The sequence below is a fragment of the Oncorhynchus keta genome, chromosome 17 (assembly GCF_023373465.1).
Source record: "Oncorhynchus keta strain PuntledgeMale-10-30-2019 chromosome 17, Oket_V2, whole genome shotgun sequence".
Taxonomy (NCBI): domain Eukaryota; kingdom Metazoa; phylum Chordata; class Actinopteri; order Salmoniformes; family Salmonidae; genus Oncorhynchus; species Oncorhynchus keta.
Genome location: NC_068437.1, coordinates 35,893,243 through 35,916,590, shown reverse-complemented (window position 1 = coordinate 35,916,590; position 23,348 = coordinate 35,893,243). Strand labels below are relative to the sequence as shown.

At 43.8% G+C, this 23,348-nt stretch overlaps 1 protein-coding gene across 1 annotated transcript; it reads left to right on the top strand.

Annotated features, from left to right (window-relative positions):
* The first annotated feature begins 820 nt into the window (after positions 1-820).
* On the top strand, positions 821-20,978 carry man2a2 (mannosidase, alpha, class 2A, member 2). The gene is given in 15 exon segments (XM_035790175.1): positions 821-1,309; positions 4,121-4,378; positions 4,582-4,726; positions 5,780-5,965; positions 6,618-6,640; positions 7,590-7,660; positions 7,744-7,909; positions 8,068-8,304; positions 8,594-8,716; positions 15,601-15,849; positions 15,932-16,073; positions 17,012-17,139; positions 17,754-17,948; positions 18,063-18,176; positions 18,421-20,978. Coding segments are annotated over 15 exon segments (2,328 nt in total). The 5' UTR covers positions 821-1,171; the 3' UTR covers positions 18,574-20,978.
* Positions 20,979-23,348: the final 2,370 nt, after the last annotated feature.

Below are 23,348 nucleotides of genomic sequence, written 5' to 3'. Positions count from 1 at the left end.
CAGATGGCCCCCAAAAAATATTTTTGAATTGGGACCCATTTAGTTGTTATGCAGCCAGCCTAAGCAAGTGTTGAGTTTTATCATCAAAAATCCCCTTGGCAAGGCTAAATCACTGACATCCTGTGAGTTGAAAGGATTAAAATCATACAGGATTTGCATGCTAAGGTAAGAAGGAACACCTGTCTTCGCTAGCGCTCTGAAATCCCTGCCACTGTCCTCAGCTTGGTTGTTTTGTTTTTTGGTATGCATTTACTTATCATCATCTGTCTGTGACTCTCTCTCTCCCACAAACTTACATTCAGCCTGTTACTGAGTGCTGAAGAGCATTATTCTGTTGCCTGGAAAACAGAATTACATATGTTTTTTTGCCATGTCTCGTTAAACTGAGATTATCCCACCAGCTTCAGAAAAGGACCCTAGGACATCATTTAAACATTGTGCAAACGGGACCAATGGAACTCAACCTCTTGTTTTTTTTGTCACTCTTGGTATGCTTTGGCTTTGTCACAGAGAGCATTGCAGTGACATTTGTCACATTCAAAGTCCTGATTTGCTGTAAGCCAAGCGAAAAAGCTATCTAAAAAGCTGCTGGTACCTGTAGCCAAGTCCCTCTCTCATTCAGCCCTGTTTCTCTGCATCACTGCAGCCCTGTGCTTACTGTTATGGCTTTGCCCTGGTGGCCAACTGAGCGAAATGGGACTCTGTGGCTGTGGTGAAGGATTAGACGCAGTCGTGGGAGTTGGACTGGACCAAAGGATCGCACACACACATATATGCACACAGACACACTCCTCCGCAATCTCAAAGGTTTGGATGGTTGAGCACAAGGGCCACTTTGAAGGAGCCCGGCGGTGGCTGTGGTTTGGCCGGAGCTGACAGACTGTTTGCCAGCTACTGCTGATTTAAGTACCCTGTGTCCCTCACTGCCTCTTCACCCCCCTCCTCTGCGAAATGTTCCACCCTTGACTGCTCTGGTGAATGGAGGTCTAGGGGAGCACAGGCAAGGTTGGAAGGGAACCGTTGCTGACACTGGTCCAGCCGGGCACTTTTTGCACTCCATGGACTGCGCTCCACTCTGTCCTCATTGAGGACCTTTTCCCTCTGTCTTGGTGGTAAATACTACAAGTCAAAGTTGTTTTTTCTCTCCTAAAAAAGCTTTTCTACGGGCTCAATGATGAAGCTGAAAAAGCAGGTGACGGTGTGTGGAGGAGCCATATTCTGTGTGGCTATACTTTCCCTGTATCTGATGTTGGACAGGGTCCAACACGACCCTGCAAGGTGACAGAACGGAGGTGGGAACTTCCCACGGGTAAGACATTACCTATAGACATAGCATCGCTTGTTATTCTCTAAATCCTTGTCTGCAATCAAACACCATGTTGTGATACATCTCACTGTGGCGTTAAAAGCCAGAGGCAGTACCTTCTGAACAGTTTAGTGAACTTTCCTTTGATATTGAGTTACATCAAAGCTGTAATTAACAAATGTTAACAACATTTATTTATGAGATGCACACATGTTTGAATAATTCATATCTTTAGTCTATATGTTTATTTTTTACTGTAACCTGAGAGGCAGTCAGTTATTTTCATAAACACACCTTGTGTTGAGTCGCGGCCCAAACACCACAGCTGAACTGCTTCGCAGCAACAAAGCTTTGTGATTGATTATGTTTACAGACCTGGTCCAGCAGCAGTGTGTATAATGAGGGCTGGATTTGATTGTTACTGACAGGATTTTAGTCATGTTACCCCAAACTTGTTTTGCAGTATTTGTTTGTAGAGCTGTCGATGTGTAAATTGGCTTGAATTAGAATCCATAAATATAGAGAACACAAATATATTAATGCAGCAATTTCAAAGATTTTACTGAGTTACAGTTCATATCAGGAAATCCGTTAATTGAAATACATTCATTGGGCCCTAATCTATAGATATCACATGACTGGGAATACAGATATGCATCAGTTGGTCGCAGATACCTTTAAAAAAATGGGCCTCACAATGGGCCTCAGGGACTCGTCACGGTATTTGACATATGCAAACTGCTCGCCCACACGTCGCCATACACGGGGCCTGCCAAACTCTCTAAAATAACGTTGTAGGCGGCTTATGGTAGGGAAATTAACGTCCAATTCTCTTTTGAAATTGTTACATTTTATATTTGTGTTCTGTATATTTATGGGTTATAATTCCAACCAATTGCCACATTGACAGCTCTACAGAAAATACTGCAAAACAAATATGAATATTAAATTCTATGGCAACAGCTCTGGTGGTCATTCCTGCAGTCAGCATGCCAATTGCACGCTATCTCAAAACTTGAGACATCTGTGGCATGTGACAAAAGTGCACATTTTAGAGTGGCATTTTATTGTCCCCAGCACAAGGTGCACCTGTGTAATGATCATGCCGTTTAACTTGCTTTTTGATATGCCACACCTGTCAGGTGGATGGATTATCTTGACAAAGGAAAATGCTCACTAACAGGGTTGTAAACAAATGTGTGCACAAAATTTGAGAGCTTTTAGTGTGTATGGAACATTTCTGGGATGTTTTATTTCAGCTCATGAAAAATGGGACCAACACTTTACATGTTGCGTTTTTATATTTTTGTTCAGTTTTGTTTTGATTTTATTTATTTATTCATTCATTTATCTATTTGCTACAGCTTGAGTGAACAAGGACCTGCATTTTCACAACCAGTGTTTCCTTTGGTAATGGAACTGTGAAGTAGTGTCAAATAAAACAATAAAAAAAAAATTCACATGCTTTGTGTACACCTGTACACTAACAGTGAAATGCTTACTTACGGGTCCTTTTCCAACAATGTAGAGCTAAAGATATAAGTAGAATAAATACACAGTTACTAGTGAGTAAAATTAACATGGCTATATACAGGAAGTACCAGTACCGAGTTGATGTGCTGGAGTACGAGGTAATTGAGGTAACTATGTACACATACAGTACAAGTCAAAGGTTTGGACACACCTACTCATTCCAGGGTTTTTCTTAATTTTTTACTATTTTCTACTTTGTAGAATAATAGTGAAGACATCTAAACTATGAAATAACACATATGGGATCAAGTAGCAACCAAAAATGTGTTGAAATCTAACTATATTGTATATTCTTTAAAAGTAGCACCCTTTGCCTTGACATATTTGCACACGCTTGGCATTCTCTCAACCAGCTTCATGAGGTAGTCACCTGGAATGCATTTCAATTAACAGGTGTAGCTTGTTAAAATTACATTTGTGGAATTTCTTTCCTTAATGCGTTTTAGCCAATCCAGTTGTGTTGTGACATGGTAGGGGTGGTATACAAATTATAGCCCCATTTGGCAAAAGACCAAGTCCATATTATAGCAAAAACAGCTCAAATAAGCCCACTAGTCCTACTATCATTTGTTTTTCAACAGGACAATGACCCATAACACACCTCCAGGCTTTGTAAGGGCTATTTGACCAAGAAGGAGTGTGATGGAGTGCTGCATCAGATGACCTGGCCTCCATAATCACCCAACCTCAACCCAATTGAGATGGTTTGGGATGAGTTGGACAGCAGAGTGAAGGAAAAGCAGCCAACAAGTGCTCAGCGTGTGGGAACTCCTTCAAGACTGTTGGAAAAACATTCCTCATGAAGCTAGTTGAGAGATTGCCAAGAGTGTGCAAAGCTGTCATCAAGGCAAAAGGTGGATACTTTGAAGAATATGTTTAACATGTTTAACTTTTTTGGTTACATCATTATTCCAGGTGTGTTATTTCATAGTTTTTATGTCTTCACTATTATTCAACAATGTAGAAAACAGTGAAAATAAAAAACCCTTGAATGAGTAGGTTTGCCCAATAATTTGACTGCTACTGTAGGTAGGGCTAAAGTGAATAGGCAACAGGATAGCTAGTAGCAGCAGCACAGGAAGTGTGAACATGTCTGGTGTAAGTATGCATGTGTTTTGGTGTCGGTGTAAGTATGTGTGGGTAGAGTCCAGTGTGTGTGCGTCGACTCAGTGCAAGATAGTTGGTGCAAAAATCCATCCATATAGGCTAGCTAGTCCTGTTTAGCACCTCCTGTGACGTTCATCCCCATCCCCCCCCGGTCCTTTTCCTCCTGTGTTCTAGAGCCAAATCTCTGTTCTGCAGAACCGCATAGAACAGCTAGCGCAGCTACTGGAGGAGAACCACCAGATCATCAGCCACATCAAGGACTCTGTTCTGGAGCTGACCGACTCTGGCGCTGTGTCCCCCAGCGGAAAGCTGCCCTTCCGTAGTGCCAATGTTTCCTGGGTCCTGCCCTTTGATGGAAGCCCCACCTTTCTCTCCGTCAAGCCCCAGGACTGCCAGTTCTCCCAGGGTCGACGCAGACATACCGACCTGCAGGTGACCAGCAACCAGGGACTGTCTCGTCTCGGAGGAACTCTGTTGTTCTGTTGGCCATCAGTAGGCGTGTGTGTAATTGTTAACATGCTGTCTCTTGTCTATGTGGCAGGTTTAAGGTGAGGTTACAGATATCATGTGATTTGCCTCTGTTCTAAACGCAAAGCAGAGTTAAGTTTAGCTAACTTTGGTCTGTTGCCTTCCAGATGCTAGACATATACTCCCTGTTGAAGTTTGACAATGTTGACGGGGGTGTGTGGAAACAGGGCTTTGAGATCACCTATGAGCCTGGGGCGTGGGACAATGAACCGCTGCAGGTGTTTGTGGTCCCTCACTCCCACAACGACCCAGGTGAGACATGGCTCTAAACTGGGTACTTCAGGGCACATTGTAGCAAAAGACGACGGAAGGCCAATTTCTAAGGAAACAAAAAAGTTAATAAAATATTTTCTTAATATATTTTATATATATATTAAGCAAAAAACGAAACATTGATTGAGTTATCACCTGCAATATTAAGCAAATGACTGGAATGACATTAGAATTCCAACGTCTTAGTTATTCTTTAGATAAGAACGGCTGTGTATTAGCACAAGATTTGATTTTAGCCAGAGACCAACAGTTCCATTACATTTGTGTACAGCCAATGCAAGGCCAGCTAGCTAACTTGACAGTTGTTGACTTTGGAAGAAACTGTCAAGTTTTGTAATTCAGTAGCAGGAATAGCCATTCATTATGGTTCCATTTAATTAGGATAGACTTTGCTCTTTACCAAGGTGTCACTGAGTAAATGTTCACAGCTTGTCCTGGGTCTGTGGAGACCCCTGAGAGACCACTTTAGTCTACAGTGAGCATATTGCTCTATAGATTAGTTAGTGGTAGGCTGCACTGTTTATGTATTGTAGAGTCATCAACTTCTCTCCTTTCTGAGAGATTCATAGTCTGCTTGTTTCTCAGCCTCTGACAATACATTCAAGGTGGTTCATTGTTACTGTTCTGTTTAAATAATAAAACGAGAGTTATTTGTAATACTTCACCGCTATGTTGTGTTTGGTACTGTACCACTGTCCTGCTTTTACCCCTCCTTGACATGGCAAAATACATGATAAGAAATAGTACAGTACTGTCTGTTAGGGTGTAGATTCACTCTTTACTGTTCATCTTCTATTTATGTCTGAAACTGACCTACCCTCAAACCAAGGTCCTGGGTTATATTTCATAGACACAAATGTTTTGAAATGGGGAGGTAGCTTATTACTTGAACTTTTCCTTTAAGGGATTCCTCTTTTCATTTTAAATTGTTTTGCTGCGTGTCCGTGCCAGTCAAACTGAAGAGGACCCTGTTCCTCCTGATCTGGGTTGTTGTGCTCATCACCTCTGTGCTGCGATCTCCTGTCCCGACAGGCTGGATCAAGACATTTGATAAGTACTACACAGATCAGACGCAGCACATCTTCAACAACATGCTGGTCAAGCTGACTGAGGACCCACGCAGGAAGTTCATTTGGTCTGAGATCTCCTTCTTCGCCAAGTGGTGGGAGAGTGCCGACATGCACAAGCAGGAAGCCATGCGCAAGTGCGGATCTCACAGTCACAGCACTAGCTCTCAAACATCTTACTCCAACACAATTTAAGTCTGCAACTGTTGGTTCTTCCCTAAAGCAGCTAAGCCGTCCGTTGAGGATTGCCCACATAGGGAAGAGTCAATAGTGGCAGTCTTGGTAGATAAAAATTCAGTTGTTGTAGTGTCGTAATACAGTATTTGACGTGTGTGTGTATATATGATATTATAAATACCTCACATGCGACTTGTAATAAGATTAAGCAATTATCCTATTAAAATGTGACTCCATAAGATAAATAGCAATATGCAAGAGACTATAGTTAGAGTAATAGGCATTGAAGAAATGTCTGAGAATGGAATTCTAAATACAGGTGTATTTAATTACTTTAGAAAATGAATGATAAGCTTATGCCTTGCATAATGTTAAGTTACAAAGCATTATAAGGCAGTATTCTAAGCATGGTCAGAGAGAGAGAGAGAGCGAGCGAGACAAAGAAACCATGGGAAGAGGAAGAGGGTAAGACATGGTAGGTATATCACCACAGAAAGTCAGGAACAAACAGAATCTAATATCCTTTTTATAGTGTAAGCATTGAACCTATTTGGATTTCAAAAACAGAGTTGTTGACCAATGGAATTACTGTGAAGTTAACCTCTAATCCGATATCGGACCTACAGGATGTAACCTCTGGTTCTCAGAGGTGAGACAATGGGGGTTGGCAAGATCAACACACAATCCTGCATTCCTAAGACAACACAAAGGAATTTCTTGCATACAGTTAATAAGAAGAGTCACTAGAGTAATGCTTTTTATTCAAGATGAAGTTAATTTCTTTGTTGCATTTTTTGCAGTTGTACTTTAGTGCCTTATTGCAAACAGGATGCATGGTTTGGAATATTTGTATTCTGTACAGGCTTCCTTTTCACTCTGTCATTTAGGTTAGTGTTGTGGAGTAACTCTCCAGACTCAGTTTTCTGCTATGACAGCCATTAAACTCTGTCGCTGTTTTGAAGTCACACTGGCCTCATGGGAAAATCCCTGAGCGGTTTCCCTCCTCTCCTGCAACTGAGTTAGGAAGGACGCCTGTATCTTTGTAGTGACTGGGTGTATTGATTCACCATCCAAAGTGTAATTAATAACGGCACCATGATCAAAGGGATATTCAATATCGGCTTTTTGGTTTTACCCATCTACCGATATCTTTCCTTCTTTGTGAAGCGTTGGAAAACCTCCCTTGTCTTTGTGGTTAAGTATATCTTTGACATTCACTGCTCGACTGAGTGACCTTACAGATAATTGTATGTGTGGGGTACAGAGATGAGGTAGTCTTTCAAAAGTAATGTTAAACACAACCCCATGCGACTTGTTATGCAACATGTTACGCAAAAGTTTACTCCTGAACTTATTTAGGCTTGCCATGTCAAAAGAGTTGAATACTTACTGACTTAAGACGTTTCATTTTTTTCATTTTTTATTCATTTCTGAAAATATAATTCCGCTTTTACATTATGCAGTTGTGTGTGGGCCAGTGACACAATCTCCATTTAATCCATTTTAAATTCAGGCTGTAACTCAACAAAATGTGGAAAAAGTCAAAGGGTGCGAATACTTTCTCAAGGCACTTTATACTTCTGTGTTTGTGACTATAGGATGATAGGCATGCCACCCAAGACTCCCTGCCCCAGCGCACCCTTATCGAACTGGACCAATCAGGACCTAGGTAACCCTCTCTTCCCCTCTGCCTCAGTACAGTCTCTCATGGGTGGAGTGTTTGACTGATCTCCCCCTGTCTCTCTCTGTTAGGTACCTGGTGCTGTTCAACCCAGTGGAGCAGGACAGGCTGTGTGTGATGACAGTGTTGGTGAACTCTGTCAGGGTCCGGGAGCTCACAGAGAATGGACAGATCCTCCCTGTACAGCTCAGTGCCCAGTGGAGCTCTGCTAGCCAGATGAGCGTAGAGGGCTTCCAGGTGTGTGTGTATGGTTGCTGGTTTAATATGTGGCGCTCCCAGTGACTATTTAATGTACATTGTGTGGTACTTCAGTTGACAGATGCGTTGATATATTATGTGTAGCATGAGTGTCTGCCGTGTGTGTGTGTTTTAACTGTGTTCTCTCCTGTCTGCAGGCCTCCTTCATGGTGCGTCTGCCTGCCCTGGGCCTGGCTGTGTTCCACCTGTATGACTCTGCTGATACCCCCATGACGCTGTGCTCTGAGATACTGCTGAGGCTGTCTGGTCAGGGGCAGACTGCCCACGCCGTGGACCCCTTCCAATTGCGCTCCCAGACAGCAGACCCACAGCTCTTCTACATCTCCACCCAGTCCCTTACACTGGGCTTCTCTGGAACCACTGGCCTGCTGGATGTATGTGGAGTGGAAGAGGCTTGTGGCCGAAATGGCACCCCGTTTCACATATGGTGCACTATTTTTTGCCAGAGCCCTAGGCTGCCATTGCGGATGCAGCCACGGACTACTCTGTGTCTCTAACCGATTGACTGATATGGAAGTCAGCCTAAACGCTTTGGCTAAAATTATAAAATTAACCCAAGGCCATTGATCATTTGCTGAATTCCAAATAAGCAGCACAGACTAATTTGGTTGAAGTGTAATGTATAATTCTCTCTGTCTCTGTCTCTCTCGCTTGGTCCATCAGAGTATCCATCGTAAAGACGACCCCCAGGAGGTCAAGGTTCAGCTCCAGTTTGTGACGTACGGCACTCGGTCATCAAAGGACAAGAGTGGGGCTTACCTCTTCCTGCCTGATGGGAAGGCTAAGGTGAGCCTCCCCCCCCCCCATCTGTCCTAGAGCGTCAGGTAGCTCATTTGCAACTGCGACCTGGCCAAGATAAAGCAAAGCAGTTCGACACATACAACAACACAGAGTTACACATGGAATAAATAAACATAAAATCAATAATACAGTAGGAAACTCTATAAACAGCATGTGCAAATGAGGTAGGATAAGAGAGGTAAGGCAATAAATAGTCTATGGTGGCAAATTAATTACAATGTAACGATTAAACACTGGAATGGTAGGATGTGCAGAAGATAAATGTGCAAGTTGAGATAATGGGGTATAAAGGAGCAAGATATATACATACAGTATGGGGATGAGGTAGATTAGATGGGCTATTTACAGATGAGCTATGTGCAATGATCGGTGAGCTGCTCTGACAGCTGGTGCTTAAAGCTAGTGAGGGAGGTAAGAGTCTCTTGCTTCAGAGATTTTTGCAGTTCGTTCCAGTCATTGGCAGCAGAGAACTGGAAGGAAAGGCGGCCAAAGGAGAAATTGACTTTGGGGGTGACCAGTGAGATATACCTGCTGGAGCGCGTGCTACAGGTGGGTGCTGCTATGGTGACCAGTGAGCTGAGATAAGGTGGGGCTTTACCTACCAGAAACTTGTAGATGACCTGGAACCAGTGGGTTTCAAATCAAATCAAATCAAATGTATTTATATATCCCTTCGTACATCAGCTGATATCTCAAAGTGCTGTACAGAAACCCAGCCTAAAACTCCAAACAGCAAACAATGCAGGTGTAGAAGCACGGTGGCTAGGAAAAACTCCCTCGTAAGGCCAAAACCTAGGAAGAAACCTAGAGAGGAACCAGGCTATGTGGGGTGGCCAGTCCTCTTCTGGCTGTGCCGGGTGGAGATTATAACAGAACATGGCCAAGATGTTCAAATGTTCATAAATGACCAGCATGGTCGAATAATAATAAGGCAGAACAGTTGAAACTGGAGCAGCAGCACAGTCAGGTGGACTGGGGACAGCAAGGAGTCATCATGTCAGGTCGTCCTGGGGCACGGTCCTTGGGCTCAGGTCCTTAGAGAGAGAGAAAGAAAGAGAGAATTAGAGAGAGCATATGTGGGGTGGCCAGTCCTCTTCTGGCTGTGCCGGGTGGAGATTATAACAGAACATGGCCAAGATGTTCAAATGTTCATAAATGACCAGCATGGTCAAATAATAGTAAGGCAGAACAGTTGAAACTGGAGCAGCAGCATGGCCAGGTGGACTGGGGACAGCAAGGAGTCATCATGTCAGGTAGTCCTGGGGCATGGTCCTAGGGCTCAGGTCAGTTGAAACTAGAGCAGCAGCATGGCCAGGTGGACTGGGGACAGCAAGGAGTCATCATGTCAGGTAGTCCTGGGGCATGGTCCTAGGGCTCAGGTCCTCCGAGAGAGAGAAAGAAAGAAAGAGAGAATTAGAGAACGCACACTTAGATTCACACAGGACACCGAATAGGACAGGAGAAGTACTCCAGATATAACAAACTGACCCTAGCCCCCCGACACAAACTACTGCAGTATAAATACTCCAGTATAAATACTGGAGGCTGAGACAGGAGGGGTCAGGAGACACTGTGGCCCCATCCGAGGACACCCCCGGACAGGGCCAAACAGGAAGGATATAACCCCACCCACTTTGCCAAAGCACAGCCCCCACACCACTAGAGGGATATCTTCAACCACCAACTACCATCCTGAGACAAGGCTGAGTATAGCCCACAACGATCTCCGCCACGGCACAACCCAAGGGGGGCGCCAACTCAGACAGGATGACCACAACAGTGAATCAACCCACTCAGGTGACGCACCCCCTGCAGGGACGGCATGAGAGAGCCCCAGTAAGCCAGTGACTCAGCCCCTGTAATAGGGTTAGAGGCAGAGAATCCCAGTGGAAAGAGGGGAACCGGCCAGGCAGAGACAGCAAGGGCGGTTCGTTGCTCCAGAGCCTTTCCGTTCACCTTCCCACTCCTGGGCCAGACTACACTCAATCATATGACCCACTGAAGAGATGAGTCTTCAGTAAAGACTTAAAGGTTGAGACCGAGTTTGCGTCTCTGACATGGGTAGGCAGACCGTTACATAAAAATGGAGCTCTATAGGAGAAAGCCCTGCCTCCAGCTGTTCACTTAGAAAATCTAGGGACAATTAGGAGGCCTGCGTCTTGTGACCGTAGCGTACGTGTAGGTATGTACGGCAGGACCAAATCAGAGAGATAGGTAGGAGCAAGCCCATGTAATGCTTTGTAGGTTAGCAGTAAAACCTTGAAATTAGCCCTTGCTTTGACAGGAAGCCAGTGTAGAGAGGCTAGCACTGGAGTAATATGATCAAATTTTTTGGTTCTAGTCAGGATTCTAGCAGCCGTATTTAGCACTAACTGAAGTGTATTTAGTGCTTTATCCGGGTAGCCGGAAAGTAGAGCATTGCAGTAGTCTAACCTAGAAGTGACAAAAGCATGGATTAATTTTTCTGCATCATTTTTGGACAGAAAGTTTCTGATTTTTGCAATATTACGTAGATGGAAAAAAGCTGTCCTCGAAATGGTCTTGATATGTTCTTCAAAAGAGAGATCAGGGTCCAGAGTAACGCCGAGGTCCTTCACAGTTTTATTTGAGACGACTGTACAACCATTAAGATTAATTGTCAGATTCAACAGAAGATCTCTTTGTTTCTTGGGACCTAGAACAAGCATCTCTGTTGTCCGAGTTTAATAGTAGAAAGTTTGCAGCCATCCACTTCCTTTTGTCTGAAACACATGCTTGTAGCGAGGGCAATTTTGGGGCTTCACCATGTTTCATTGAAATGTACAGCTGTGTGTCATCCGCATAGCAGTGAAAGTTAACATTATGTTTTCGAATAACATCCCCAAGAGGTAAAATGTATAGTGAAAACAATAGTGGTCCTAAAACGGAACCTTGAGGAACACCGAAATTTACAGTTGATTTGTCAGAGGACAAACCATTCACAGAGACAAACTGATATCTTTCCGACAGATAAGATCTAAACCAGGCCAGAACATGTCCGTGTAGACCAATTTGGGTTTCCAATCTCTCCAAAAGAATGTGGTGATCGATGGTATCAAAAGCAGCACTAAGGTCTAGGAGCACAAGGACAGATGCAGAGCCTCGGTCCGATGCCATTAAAATGTAATTTACCACCTTCACAAGTGCCGTCTCAGTGCTACGATGGGGTCTAAAACCAGACTGAAGCATTTCGTATACATTGTTTGTCTTCAGGAAGGCAGTGAGTTGCTGCGCAACAGCCTTCTCTAAAATTTTTGAGAGGAATGGAAGATTCGATATATAGGCCGATAGTTTTTTATATTTTCTGGGTCAAGGTTTGGCTTTTTCAAGAGAGGCTTTATTACTGCCACTTTTAGTGAGTTTGGTACACATCCAGTGGATAGAGAGCCGTTTATTATGTTCAACATAGGAGGGCCAAGCACAGGAAGCAGCTCTTTCAGTAGTTTAGTTGGAATAGGGTCCAGTATGCAGCTTGAAGGTTTAGAGGCCATGATTATTTTCATCATTGTGTCAAGAGATATAGTACTAAAACACTTGAGCGTCTCTCTTGATCCTAGTTCCTGGCAGAGTTGTGCAGACTCAGGACAACTGAGGTTTGGAAGAATACGCAGGTTTAAAGAGGAGTCCGTAATTTGCTTTCTAATAATCATAATCTTTTCCTCAAAGAAGTTCATGAATTTATCACTGCTAAAGTGAAAGTCATCCTCTCTTGGGGAATGCTGCTTTTTAGTTAGCTTTGCGACAGTATCAAAAAGGAATTTCGGATTGTTCTTATTTTCCTCAATTAAGTTAGAAAAATAGGATGATCGAGCAGCAGTAAGGGCTCTTCGGTACTGCACGGTACCGTCTTTCCAAGCTAGTCGGAACACTTCCAGTTTGGTGTGGCGCCATTTCCGTTCCAATTTTCTGGAAGCTTGCTTCAGAGCTCGGGTATTTTCTGTGTACCAGGGAGCTAGTTTCTTATGAGAAATGTTTTTAGTTTTTAGGTGCAACTGCATCTAGAGTATTGCGCAAGGTTAAATCGAGATCCTCAGTTAGGTGGTTAACTGATTTTTTTGTCCTCTGGCGTCCTTGGGTAGGCAGAGGGAGTCTGGAAGGGCATCAAGGAATCTTTGTGTTGTCTGTGAATTTATAGCACGACTTTTGATGGTCCTTGGTTGGGGTCTGAGCAGATTATTTGTTGCAATTGCAAACGTAATAAAATGGTGGTCCGATAGTCCAGGATTATGAGGAAAAACATTAAGATCCACAACATTTATTCCATGGGACAAAACTAGGTCCTGCGTATGACTGTGACAGTGAGTGGGTCCAGAGACATGTTGGACAAAACCCACTGAGTCGATGATGGCTCCGAAAGCCTTTTGGAGTGAGTCTGTGGACTTTACCATGTGAATATTAAAGTCACCAAAGATTAGAATATTATCTGCTATGACTACAAGGTCCGATAGGAATTCAGGGAACTCAGTGAGAAACGCTGTATATGGCCCAGGAGGCCTGTAAACAGTAGCTATAAAAAGTGATTGAGTAGGCTGCATAGATTTCATGACTAATGTAAATTTGCTATCGTAAATGTTAGCAACACCTCCGCCTTTGCGGGATGCACGGGGGATATGGTCACTAGTGTAGCCAGGAGGTGAGGCCTCATTTAAAACAGTAAATTCATCAGGCTTAAGCCATGTTTCAGTCAGGCCAATCACATCAAGATTATGATCAGTGATTAGTTCATTGACTATAATTGCCTTTGAAGTAAGGGATCTAACATTAAGTAGCCCTATTTTGAGATTTGAGGTATCATGATCTCTTTCAGTAATGACTGGAATGGAGGTGGTCTTTATCTTAGTGAGATTGCTAAGGCGAACACCGCCATGTTTAGTTTTGCCCAACCGAGGTCGAGGCACAGACACGGTCTCAATGGTGATAGCTGAGCTGACTACACTGACTGTGCTGGTGGCAGACTCCATTATGGTGGCAGACTCCACTATGCTGGCAGGCTGGCTAACAGCCTGCACCCTATTTCATTGTAGAGCTAGAGCCCTGTCTATGTTGGTAGATAAGATGAGAGCACCCCTCCAGCTAGGATGGAGTCCGTTACTCCTCAGCAGGTCAGGCTTGGTCCTGTTTGTGGGCGAGTCCCAGAAAGAGGGCCAGTTATCTACAAATTCTATCTTTTGGGAGGGGCAGAAAACAGTTTTCAACCAGCGATTGAGTTGTGAGACTGCTGTAGAGCTCATCACTCCTCATAACTGGGAGGGGGCCAGAGACAATTACTCGATGCCGACACATCTTTCTAGCTTATTTACACGTTGAAGCTATGTTGCGCTTGGTGATCTCTGACTGTTTCATCCTAACATCGTTGGTGCCGACGTGGATAACAATATCTCTATACTCTCTACACTCGCCAGTTTTAGCTTTAGCCAGCACCATCTTCAGATTAGCCTTAACGTCGGTAGCCCTGCCCCATGGTAAACAGTGTATGATCGCTGGATGATTCGTTTTAAGTCTAATACTGCGGGTAATGGAGTCGCTAATGACTATAGAGTTTTCAATTTGTCAGAGCTAATGGTGGGAAGCTTCGGCGTCTCAGACCCCGTAACGGGAGGAGTAGAGACCAGAGAAGACTCGGCCTCTGACTCCGACTCGCTACTTAATGGGGAAAACCGGTTGAAAGTTTCTTTCGGCTGAATGAGCGACACCGGCTGAGAATTCCTACAGCATTTCCTTCCAGAAACCGTGAGAAAGTTGTCCGGCTGCGGGGACTGTGCCAGGGGATTTATACTACTATCTGTACTTACTGCTGGCACAGACGCTGTTTCATCCTTTCCTACACTGAAATTACCCTTGCCTAACGACTGCGTCTGAAGCTGGGCTTGTAGCACAGCTATCCTCGCCGTAAGGCGAGTACAGCAACTACAATTAGAAGGCATCATGTTAATGTTACTACTTAACTTCGGCTGTTGGAGGTCCTGACGAATCGTGTCCAGATAAAGCGTCCGGAGTGAAAAAGTTGAGGAAAAAATAAATAAATATATGAACGGTAATTAAAAAGTGAAAACCGTAAAGTTGTCAGGTAGCAAAATAGGTTGGCAACAAAACGCACAGCAACTCGAAAACAAGCCTGCAAGTTGTGACCAGATGATGAGTATGAAGCGAGGGCCAGCCAACGAGAGCATACAGGTCGCAGTGGTAGGTAGTATATGGGGCTTTGGTGACAAAACGGATGGCACTGTGATAGACTGCATCCAATTTTGCTGAGTAGAGTGTTGGAGGCTATTTTGTAAATGACATCGAGCAGTAGGATGGTCAGTTTTACGAGGGTATGTTTGGCAACATGAGTGAAGGATGCTTTGTTGAGAAATAGGAAGCAGATTCTATATTTAATTTGGGATTGGAGATGTTTAATGTGAGTCTGGAAGGAGAGTTTACAGTCTAACCAGACACCTAGGTATTTGTAGTTGTCCACATATTCTAAGTCAGAACCGTCCAGAGTAGTGATGCTGGACGGATGGGCAGGTGCGGGCAGCGATTGTAGAATGTATGCACACATGACTGTAAGTCGCTTTGGATAAAAGCGTCTGCTAAATGGCATATATTATTATTATTATTATGTATTTAGTTTTAATTGCATTTAAGAGCAGTTGGAGCAGTCTGTGCTATTGAGCAAGGCACTTAACCCTAATTTGCTCCAGAGGCGTCATACTATTATGGCTGACCCTGTACATCAACACATTTCACTGTACCTATCCGGTGTATGTGACAATAAAACATATTTTTTAACTGTATAATGTTTTATGATCAGTCTACCCTGCATCAATCCATTACAGAAACACACTGTCTCTGTTTCTCCGTCTCAGCCCTACAGTCAGAAGGAGCCTCCAGTGGTGCGTGTGGTGGAGGGCCCTCTCTTCTCTGAGGTAGTGGCTATGTACCAGCACTTCCGTCAGACCATTCGCATACACAATGTGCCAGGTGTGGACGGTCTGTCCCTGGATGTCACCACCATGGTGGACATCAGAGAACAGTCTAACAAAGAGCTGGCCATGCGTCTGGACACGGACATCGAGAATGACGACACCTTCTACACAGACCTCAACGGATTCCAGGTCAGACCACAACGCACACTTTACGCTGGAGTGTCTGACCTTTGGCTTCAACATGTACCTTAATATTGTAATGTTTCCACAGATGCAGCCCCGGCACCACTTCCTGAAGCTCACCTTGCAAGCCAACTTCTACCCCATGCCCAGCCAGGCCTACATCCAGGACAGCCATCTCCGCCTCACCCTGCACTCTGCCCAGGCCCTGGGTGTCACCAACCTAGAGGGCGGTAGGGATGGACAACTCATACGTTATTTTTCTTAACACCTTAGTGTTCCTGAAGTTTTCTATCTCTTATATCTCTAAATAAGTTTTCATTACATTTACATTTACATTTAAGTCATTTAGTTTATCCAGAGCGACTTATCATACACCTTATGACATAGTGGAACAGCCACTCATAATCTTTTATAAGTTTTCATTAAGAGGGTCTCCGGAAGGTGGTGATTGACTCCGCTGTCCTGGCGTCGTGAGGGAGTTTGTTCCACCATTGGGGGGCCAATTAAGAGGGAACTGGTAGAAGTTTTTCCTTTTTCATTTACTGAAATGTGGTGACTTCTCTGCTGTTTGCCTTTGCAATGTTATCTATGTTTATTTCTATGGAGCTCAGAGAGATAATGGAGGACTCATCTTTGTATCTGTGCCAATATGGTATCTGGTTCAAGGAAAGTCAATTAACTAAGTAGACCAGACCCAACTGGTATTGCATTGGTGTTCATGGGAGACACCCAGTTAAGTAGACCCAACATTTCTTTCCAATGGTAAACGGCCTGAGTGAACTATCTTCATTTATCCACCATTTTTGGCAGTGCCATTGAGACTATCTCCATTTTAAAGTAGTACATTCTCTTCTGTGTTTGTGTTGGGGGGGGGAAAGTGCTGGTGTCCTGAACCAAATATTGTCATTCGTTTATTGTGGCCACTAGATGGTGGTGAAATAGCTTAAAGCCATTTACAAACTATAGGCAACTCAATTTGAAGTGCTCTGATTTTATTGGCTGGTTGCTCCCAACCCATAGGAATCCCCACCTAGTTGACTACTTTAACATGGTGGAAGTCCTCAATGACAATATCCATGCTAAAACTGGTTCTATCCAGTATCTAGACTCCCCTATCGATCTCTATGATGGAGCTATATATGCATATCTCTGCTTTTCCCTCCCTCAGGCCAGTTGGAGGTGATTCTGGACCGGCGGCTGATGCAGGATGATAACCGTGGCCAGGGCCTGAAGGACAACAAGAAGACGGCCAACCGCTTCCGCCTCCTACTGGACAGGAGGTCCACTGGCAACAAGGTCAGTCAGTCTAAAATCCTCAGATGGGAGTTAGTTTAGGTGTCATATTCAAGCAAATAAACACAATCTAGTCTGGGGGGAAACAGTGGGTGAGCCGGGACTAGTTCTCGGTGTGTCTCAAATGTCTTAATCTCTCATGCTACGCTCTTTAACCCATGTCTCCATTCTTTATTTGTCACTCCCCTCTATTTATTTTTGTCATCTCTCTCGGTCTCCTTCTCCATTGCACTCAGCATGATGGCTTCTTTGCCAAACTCTCCATGTTTCACTCTCTCGTCTCCTTCGCCCTGAGAGGCGGAGCTCAAGAGGTAAAGTTGCCATGGCAACAGCGAGGTCACTAGATACCCAGCCGTGGCCGTCTGTCTATATAATCTGTTATAGCTGTTCTTACCTTCTAGTTTAACCTGTGTTTAGCTGCCCTGTACCCTATAGCTATAAAGCCTGCCGTAGCAGCATTGCAAGAAATCCTGGAATTGGATATGCGCTTAAAATGCAAATAATTGTTTTCAGCCCTGCAGTTTCCCTGCTGTGTTGACTGTTGAAGCTAATCAGGGTGGGATGGGGGTTAGTTATCAGATTTGACCTGTGTTGAAATCTGTCTTCCTGCCTCCCAGGTGGTGGACAGCAGACCAACCAGCTTCCCCTCCCTACTTAGTCACATGACCTCGGCCATCCTCAACCACGAGGTGCTGGCGCTGCCTGTGCTGCCCAAGAAGCGTGGCATCCCTCCCTTGCACACCTTTGCCCCCCTTACGGGGGCCCTGCCCTGTGACTTCCACGTGCTCAGCCTGCGCAGCGTCCAGCACCAGGTAACTAGAAGTGAAGAAGTAATTGTCCTGTTTGTGGAACGTATATGGAAGATATAATACATGTAGGGTTCTGTGTACTAACCATTGATGCTAATATGTTTGTGTGACTTGTAGCAGGACACCCACTCCCCGTCTCCCTACACGGCCCTCATCCTGCATCGGAAGGGTCTGGACTGTGACCTGGAGACCCCCAACCCTGGATTCAACTGTACCACTTCCGAGGGACAGGTCAGTGGTCCTCAACAACACACACGCATGGATCACCACAGATACAACTGGGGCGATAGTACAGTGTGTTGCACAGACTCGTACAGCACTGCAGTGGGAGTCATGCTAGCAGTCTGGAAAGATTATTCTCTGTGTTAGACATGAGGAGTGACTGGACAAATTGTTCTCTCATACACTCTTTCTACCTCCTCTCTTTTACAAACTGTATCCATCTCTCGCTCTCTCTCCTTGTCTGTTCCTCCAGCTGGGTGTGTCTTCTCTGTTCCGTAACCTTGACCTCCAGCTGCTGCAGCCTGTGTCTCTGTCCCTGATGTACTCCAGCCCCCCTCTGGCCAATGACTCCTCCATCAGCCTGGAGCCCATGGAGATCTCAGCCTTCAGGCTCAAATTGCGCTAGCCAGGCTCAGATAAACACATCAGACCAGACACAACCAGGCCAGGCCTGGTCCCACCTGGTTTTGTCTGTTCAGGTCTAGTCTATAGGAAGAGTGAACAGAGGGGTGGCCAAGCTGTGGCTTCCTGGTGCAACCTGTGTCTACAACATACAGTACACTACACCACTCTACACTAAACCTCTCTGCACCACACTACACTACACCACACACACCCTGAACTGTAAAGTCAGCTTGGAAAAGCAGGTGTCCACCATGACTAGACTATAACTGCAGGGGGCAGATGGTTGTCAGACACACAGTGGCTGTCTCCAATCTTTCTCAGTGAACCAGAAACCTTTGGTGATTTAGTTTTTGTGCTTGTGATAATAAAGGTGATGTCTTTATCACAGAACAGATACTGGTGGTCTTCTGCCTTTGCATTATAATGTCAAGTTAGTGGAAACAATTTTCTTTCAGTTTTTAAATGAACTATATTTGTTTTCTTTAAAAAAAAAATCCCATCCTAGACTAACTAATGAATGTAAATATCACATGTATAAGGACCTTGGAATGACATGGCGACCGAGTGCAATTTGTAAATGCTTTATTTTTGCCACGTTCACGTGCTAGTCAAAGCTAGGAAACTCTGGTTGTAGTTATACATGTGCCGCTTTCAACCAATTAGCAACCAATTCCGACTAGCACATCAATGCGGTGTTAGTTTGGACAGTTTTTAAAATCTACTATGGAGCCTATCCACCTGCTGCAGACTAGGGAACTGTTAACTCCATTACGAGCTCATCACTGCTCATTGAACTTTTATTGATTGCATTGACCGACTGAATGCAGTTGTGTACTACCAGTGTGAATGTTTGCTCTCTCTATCTCTGCAGTAGAGGAGCTGAGGCTATGGCTCTGTAAGATACTGTATGTCAAGCAGAGTCCGTCACTCTAGTCACTACCAGGCTGGGGATTAGGTCTCTCTCTAAGGAAATACCAATCCCCATGCTACTTTTTTGTTTTTAGTCATCATTATCTCCCTATTGCATGACTGTACGGCCTGCTATCCTTTCAATCCCCCCTTGCTTGTAGATGGTCTGAAGACTTTCAAACTATTGTTACGTGAGCCTCTCAAAGCTATCATGTCCAGATGAGTTGGCTGTGGTGGAATTTAAGTTACGTTTGTATTTAAATGCTCCTAAAGCCATTCCTGTGCTCCTGTTCTTTGTGTGTGTACGCCAATTGATGGACGAATGGTGGTGTGTACTATACTGTATGCAGTAGAAGAAACTACTATGATGACAATACCTCTTATTTAACATATGACACATTGGTATGTATATTGATGTGGAAACTTCTGTGAAGAAACAGTATGCCAGAGGAGTATTAAGATCCGGAGTGCAGTATCAGGGACAAGGTATCTGTTCATAGCACTGTACTGCTAATCATCATCATTAGTGAGTGTGTAGTGGGGTTGGAGGATCTGGCTTTCAAAGCCAGGCATGGAGACCCTGTTTTTAAAGGCAGGATCGTGGTTCAACCTTCCCTTCATGATGATGTGGAGAAATGGTCCGTTGATGTGGAGAACAAACGGATCCTTCATGTCTGACTTTGACAGAGTTTACTGGCGCAAACAAGGTTTTTTTTTTAAATCAGCTTTCATCATAAAACATCTCTATAGCCTTGATCTTGGTGGGGTTAAGGTACCTGTCTATGATTCATTTCTGCCTGTGGTGTTGGTGTGGAAGGCTAAACGTCAGTAGCATACATCAGTAATGGCAGATGCCCTGTTTATCAGTTATCTTTGCCATTTCTCACTATATGTTTCTCCTCTACCATCTGTTAGACCATCCTACTATCCAAATATTTTTTCACCCTGCTGTGTTCTGTTTAACACTCCTCACTCAGAACACACGTAGCTACAGTCCAACATTTCACTCTACAATGCTCAGGCACTAGCCTGGCCCCATACAGCGGATGTGCTGTAACTCCTCTATTGATGTCATACTATCTTTTGGTATGAGAACAAAGAAACAGAGAGGAGTTGGTTGTACGTACCAACAGACTGGACCACCAGACTACCAATGTAGCCTGCATCACTTTTCATCATCAGCACTTCCACACTGTCTTTTCGGATTGCATTTCCCCTCTAGCTATATGTCATAACACTACCCCTGTTCCTAATACGGCACTCCCCCCTATTGTCCCTTTCTTCCCGCTCACTTACTGTCTCTATGTGTCCTGAGTTCCTCTGTAGACTTGTCTTTTGTATGTGATATTTGTTGTAGGACTTTTTTTAAGATGGAGTTTATGAAGGACAAATGTCTTTGTTCTCTTTTATTTGTTTATTCCTGGATGTGTGTTTAAAAAAAAGATGCATAGAAGAAAAATGCAGACGCGGTGGAGTCAGAATAAAGATCAAATATGATACTTGGTGTCTTATCACTAACCCTTTATGTTAACACCTTTTAATTAACTGTTTTTTTAGCTACCTATCTCTAGTTTGTCAACCTTGTTGAAGGGGGCAGCACTAAGTTAGTTTGTGGGACAAGCACAAGCATCAGTGGTGAGCCATGCTGTTTGTCTCAGTCCTACAGAGGTTTTAAATACTCACCAAGCTGCGATTTTATTTTCAATACATTGAACTTGACATGAAAATACTCAATTTATTTAATGTTGAATTAAAATGGTTAATTTTATAAATGTAAAGTTTTTGTGATTTATACAACTGAATGCGTTTTGTAAATGAGGACCCAGATGTGCCCCGGGTATCAACCAGTGTATTGGTCATCCACACTGAGGGTGAGGACAGACACAGACAATCTTTGTGGCCAGCCAGCTAGGCCAAAGGACCCCAGCAGCTATGGGCTGCACTGGCTCAAGTGCTTTTGTGATCACTCTTTCGGGAGGCAGAAACGACTGGCAGAGAGATTTCTCCCCTTTATCTCACAAAGAGGAGGGTATTTATGGGTGACAAAATACTAAATTATTCAGATAGTCAAACAGGAGACTGCATGTGGAGGAAAACTACAACAAAAAAGGGGACTCAAACCAGAACTAGACCAAGGACAAAGTTAAGCGAAATTGAGATGGATCCCTAAAGGGCAGGGTTGGGGAATACATGATCAGTTTAACATAAAAAATATTGTAATCAGATTAGACACTTTTGGAAAAACTACACTGAACAAAAATATAAATTCAACCTGTTTCATGAGCTGAAATAAAATACATTTTCTATATGCACAAAAAGCTTATTTCTTTAAAATGTTGTGAACACATTTGTTTACATCCCTGTTAGTGAGCATTTTTACTTTGTCAAGATAATCCATTAGCTGTGGCATATTTGGAAGCAGATTAAACCGCATTATAACACAGGTGCACCTTGTGCTGGGGGAAAAAGGCAACTAAAATGTGCAGTTGTGTCACAACACAATGCTACAGATGTCTCAAGTTTTGAGGGAGTGTGAAATTTGCAAGATAACTGCAGGAATGTCCACCTGAGCTGTTGCAAGACAATTGAATGTTAATTTCTCTACTATAAGCCGCCTCACAACCACAGACCATGTGTAACCAAGACAGTCCAGGACCTCCACATCCGGCTTCTTCACCTGCAGCATCGTCTGAGACCAGTCACCTGGACTGCTAATGAAATTGGGTTTGTACAACTGAAGATTTTCTGCACAAACTATCAGAAACTCTCAGGGAAGCTCATCTGCCTGTTTGTCGTCCTCACCAGGGTCTTGACCTGACTGCAGTTTGTCGTTGTAACGGACTTCAGTGGGCAAATGCTCACCTTCGATGGCCACTGGCATGCTGGAGAAGTGTGCTCTTCATGGATGAATCCCGGTTTCAACTGTACCAGGCAGATTGGAGATAGCATAAGCTACGGACAATTAACACAATTGCATTTTATCGATTGCAATTTGAATGCACAGGGATACCGTGACGAGATCCTGAGGCCCATTGTTGTGCCATTCACCTCATGGGGCCGTGCATTATCATGCTGAAACATGTGGCAAGGATCTGTAGACAATTCCTAGAAGCTGAAAATGTCCCAGTTATTCCATGGCCTGCATACTCACCAGACATGTCATCCTATGAGCATGCTCTGAATGTCCTGCAACTTCGCACAGCCATTGAAGATTCCACATTCCTCAGGCCACAGTAAACAGCCTGTTCAACTCTATGCAAAGGAGATGTCGCACTACATGAGGCAAATAGTGGTTACACCAGATACTGACTGGTTTTCTGATCCACGCCCCTACTTTTATTTATTTTTAGGTATCGTTGACCAACAGATGCATATCTGTATTCCCAGTCATGGGAAATTGATAGATTAGGGCCTAATGAATTTATTTAAATTGACTGATGTCCTTATATGAATTGTAACTCAGTAGAATCTTTGAAATTGTTGCATGTTGCGTTTATATTTTTGTTTTAGTGTAAATGATTACTTCTTGGATGACATTGACACCTTTCTGTTTTCTCAATGACATTCAATTCAGCATTGAAAAAAGGAGCGAGTCTGACCACAAGTCAGAGACCACTTTGATGACACAACATATTTCTTTGATGGATCCTTTTTGTCTTCTTCAAATCAAATGTATTTATAAAGCCCTTTTAACATCAGCAGATGACACTAAGTGCTTATACAGAAACCCAGTATAAAACAGCAAGCAATGCAGATGTAGAAGCACGGTGGTTAGGAAGAACTCCATAGAAAGGCAGGAGCCTAGGAAGAAACCTAGAGAGCAACCAGGCTCTGAGGGGTGGCCAATCCTCTTCTGACTGTGCCGGG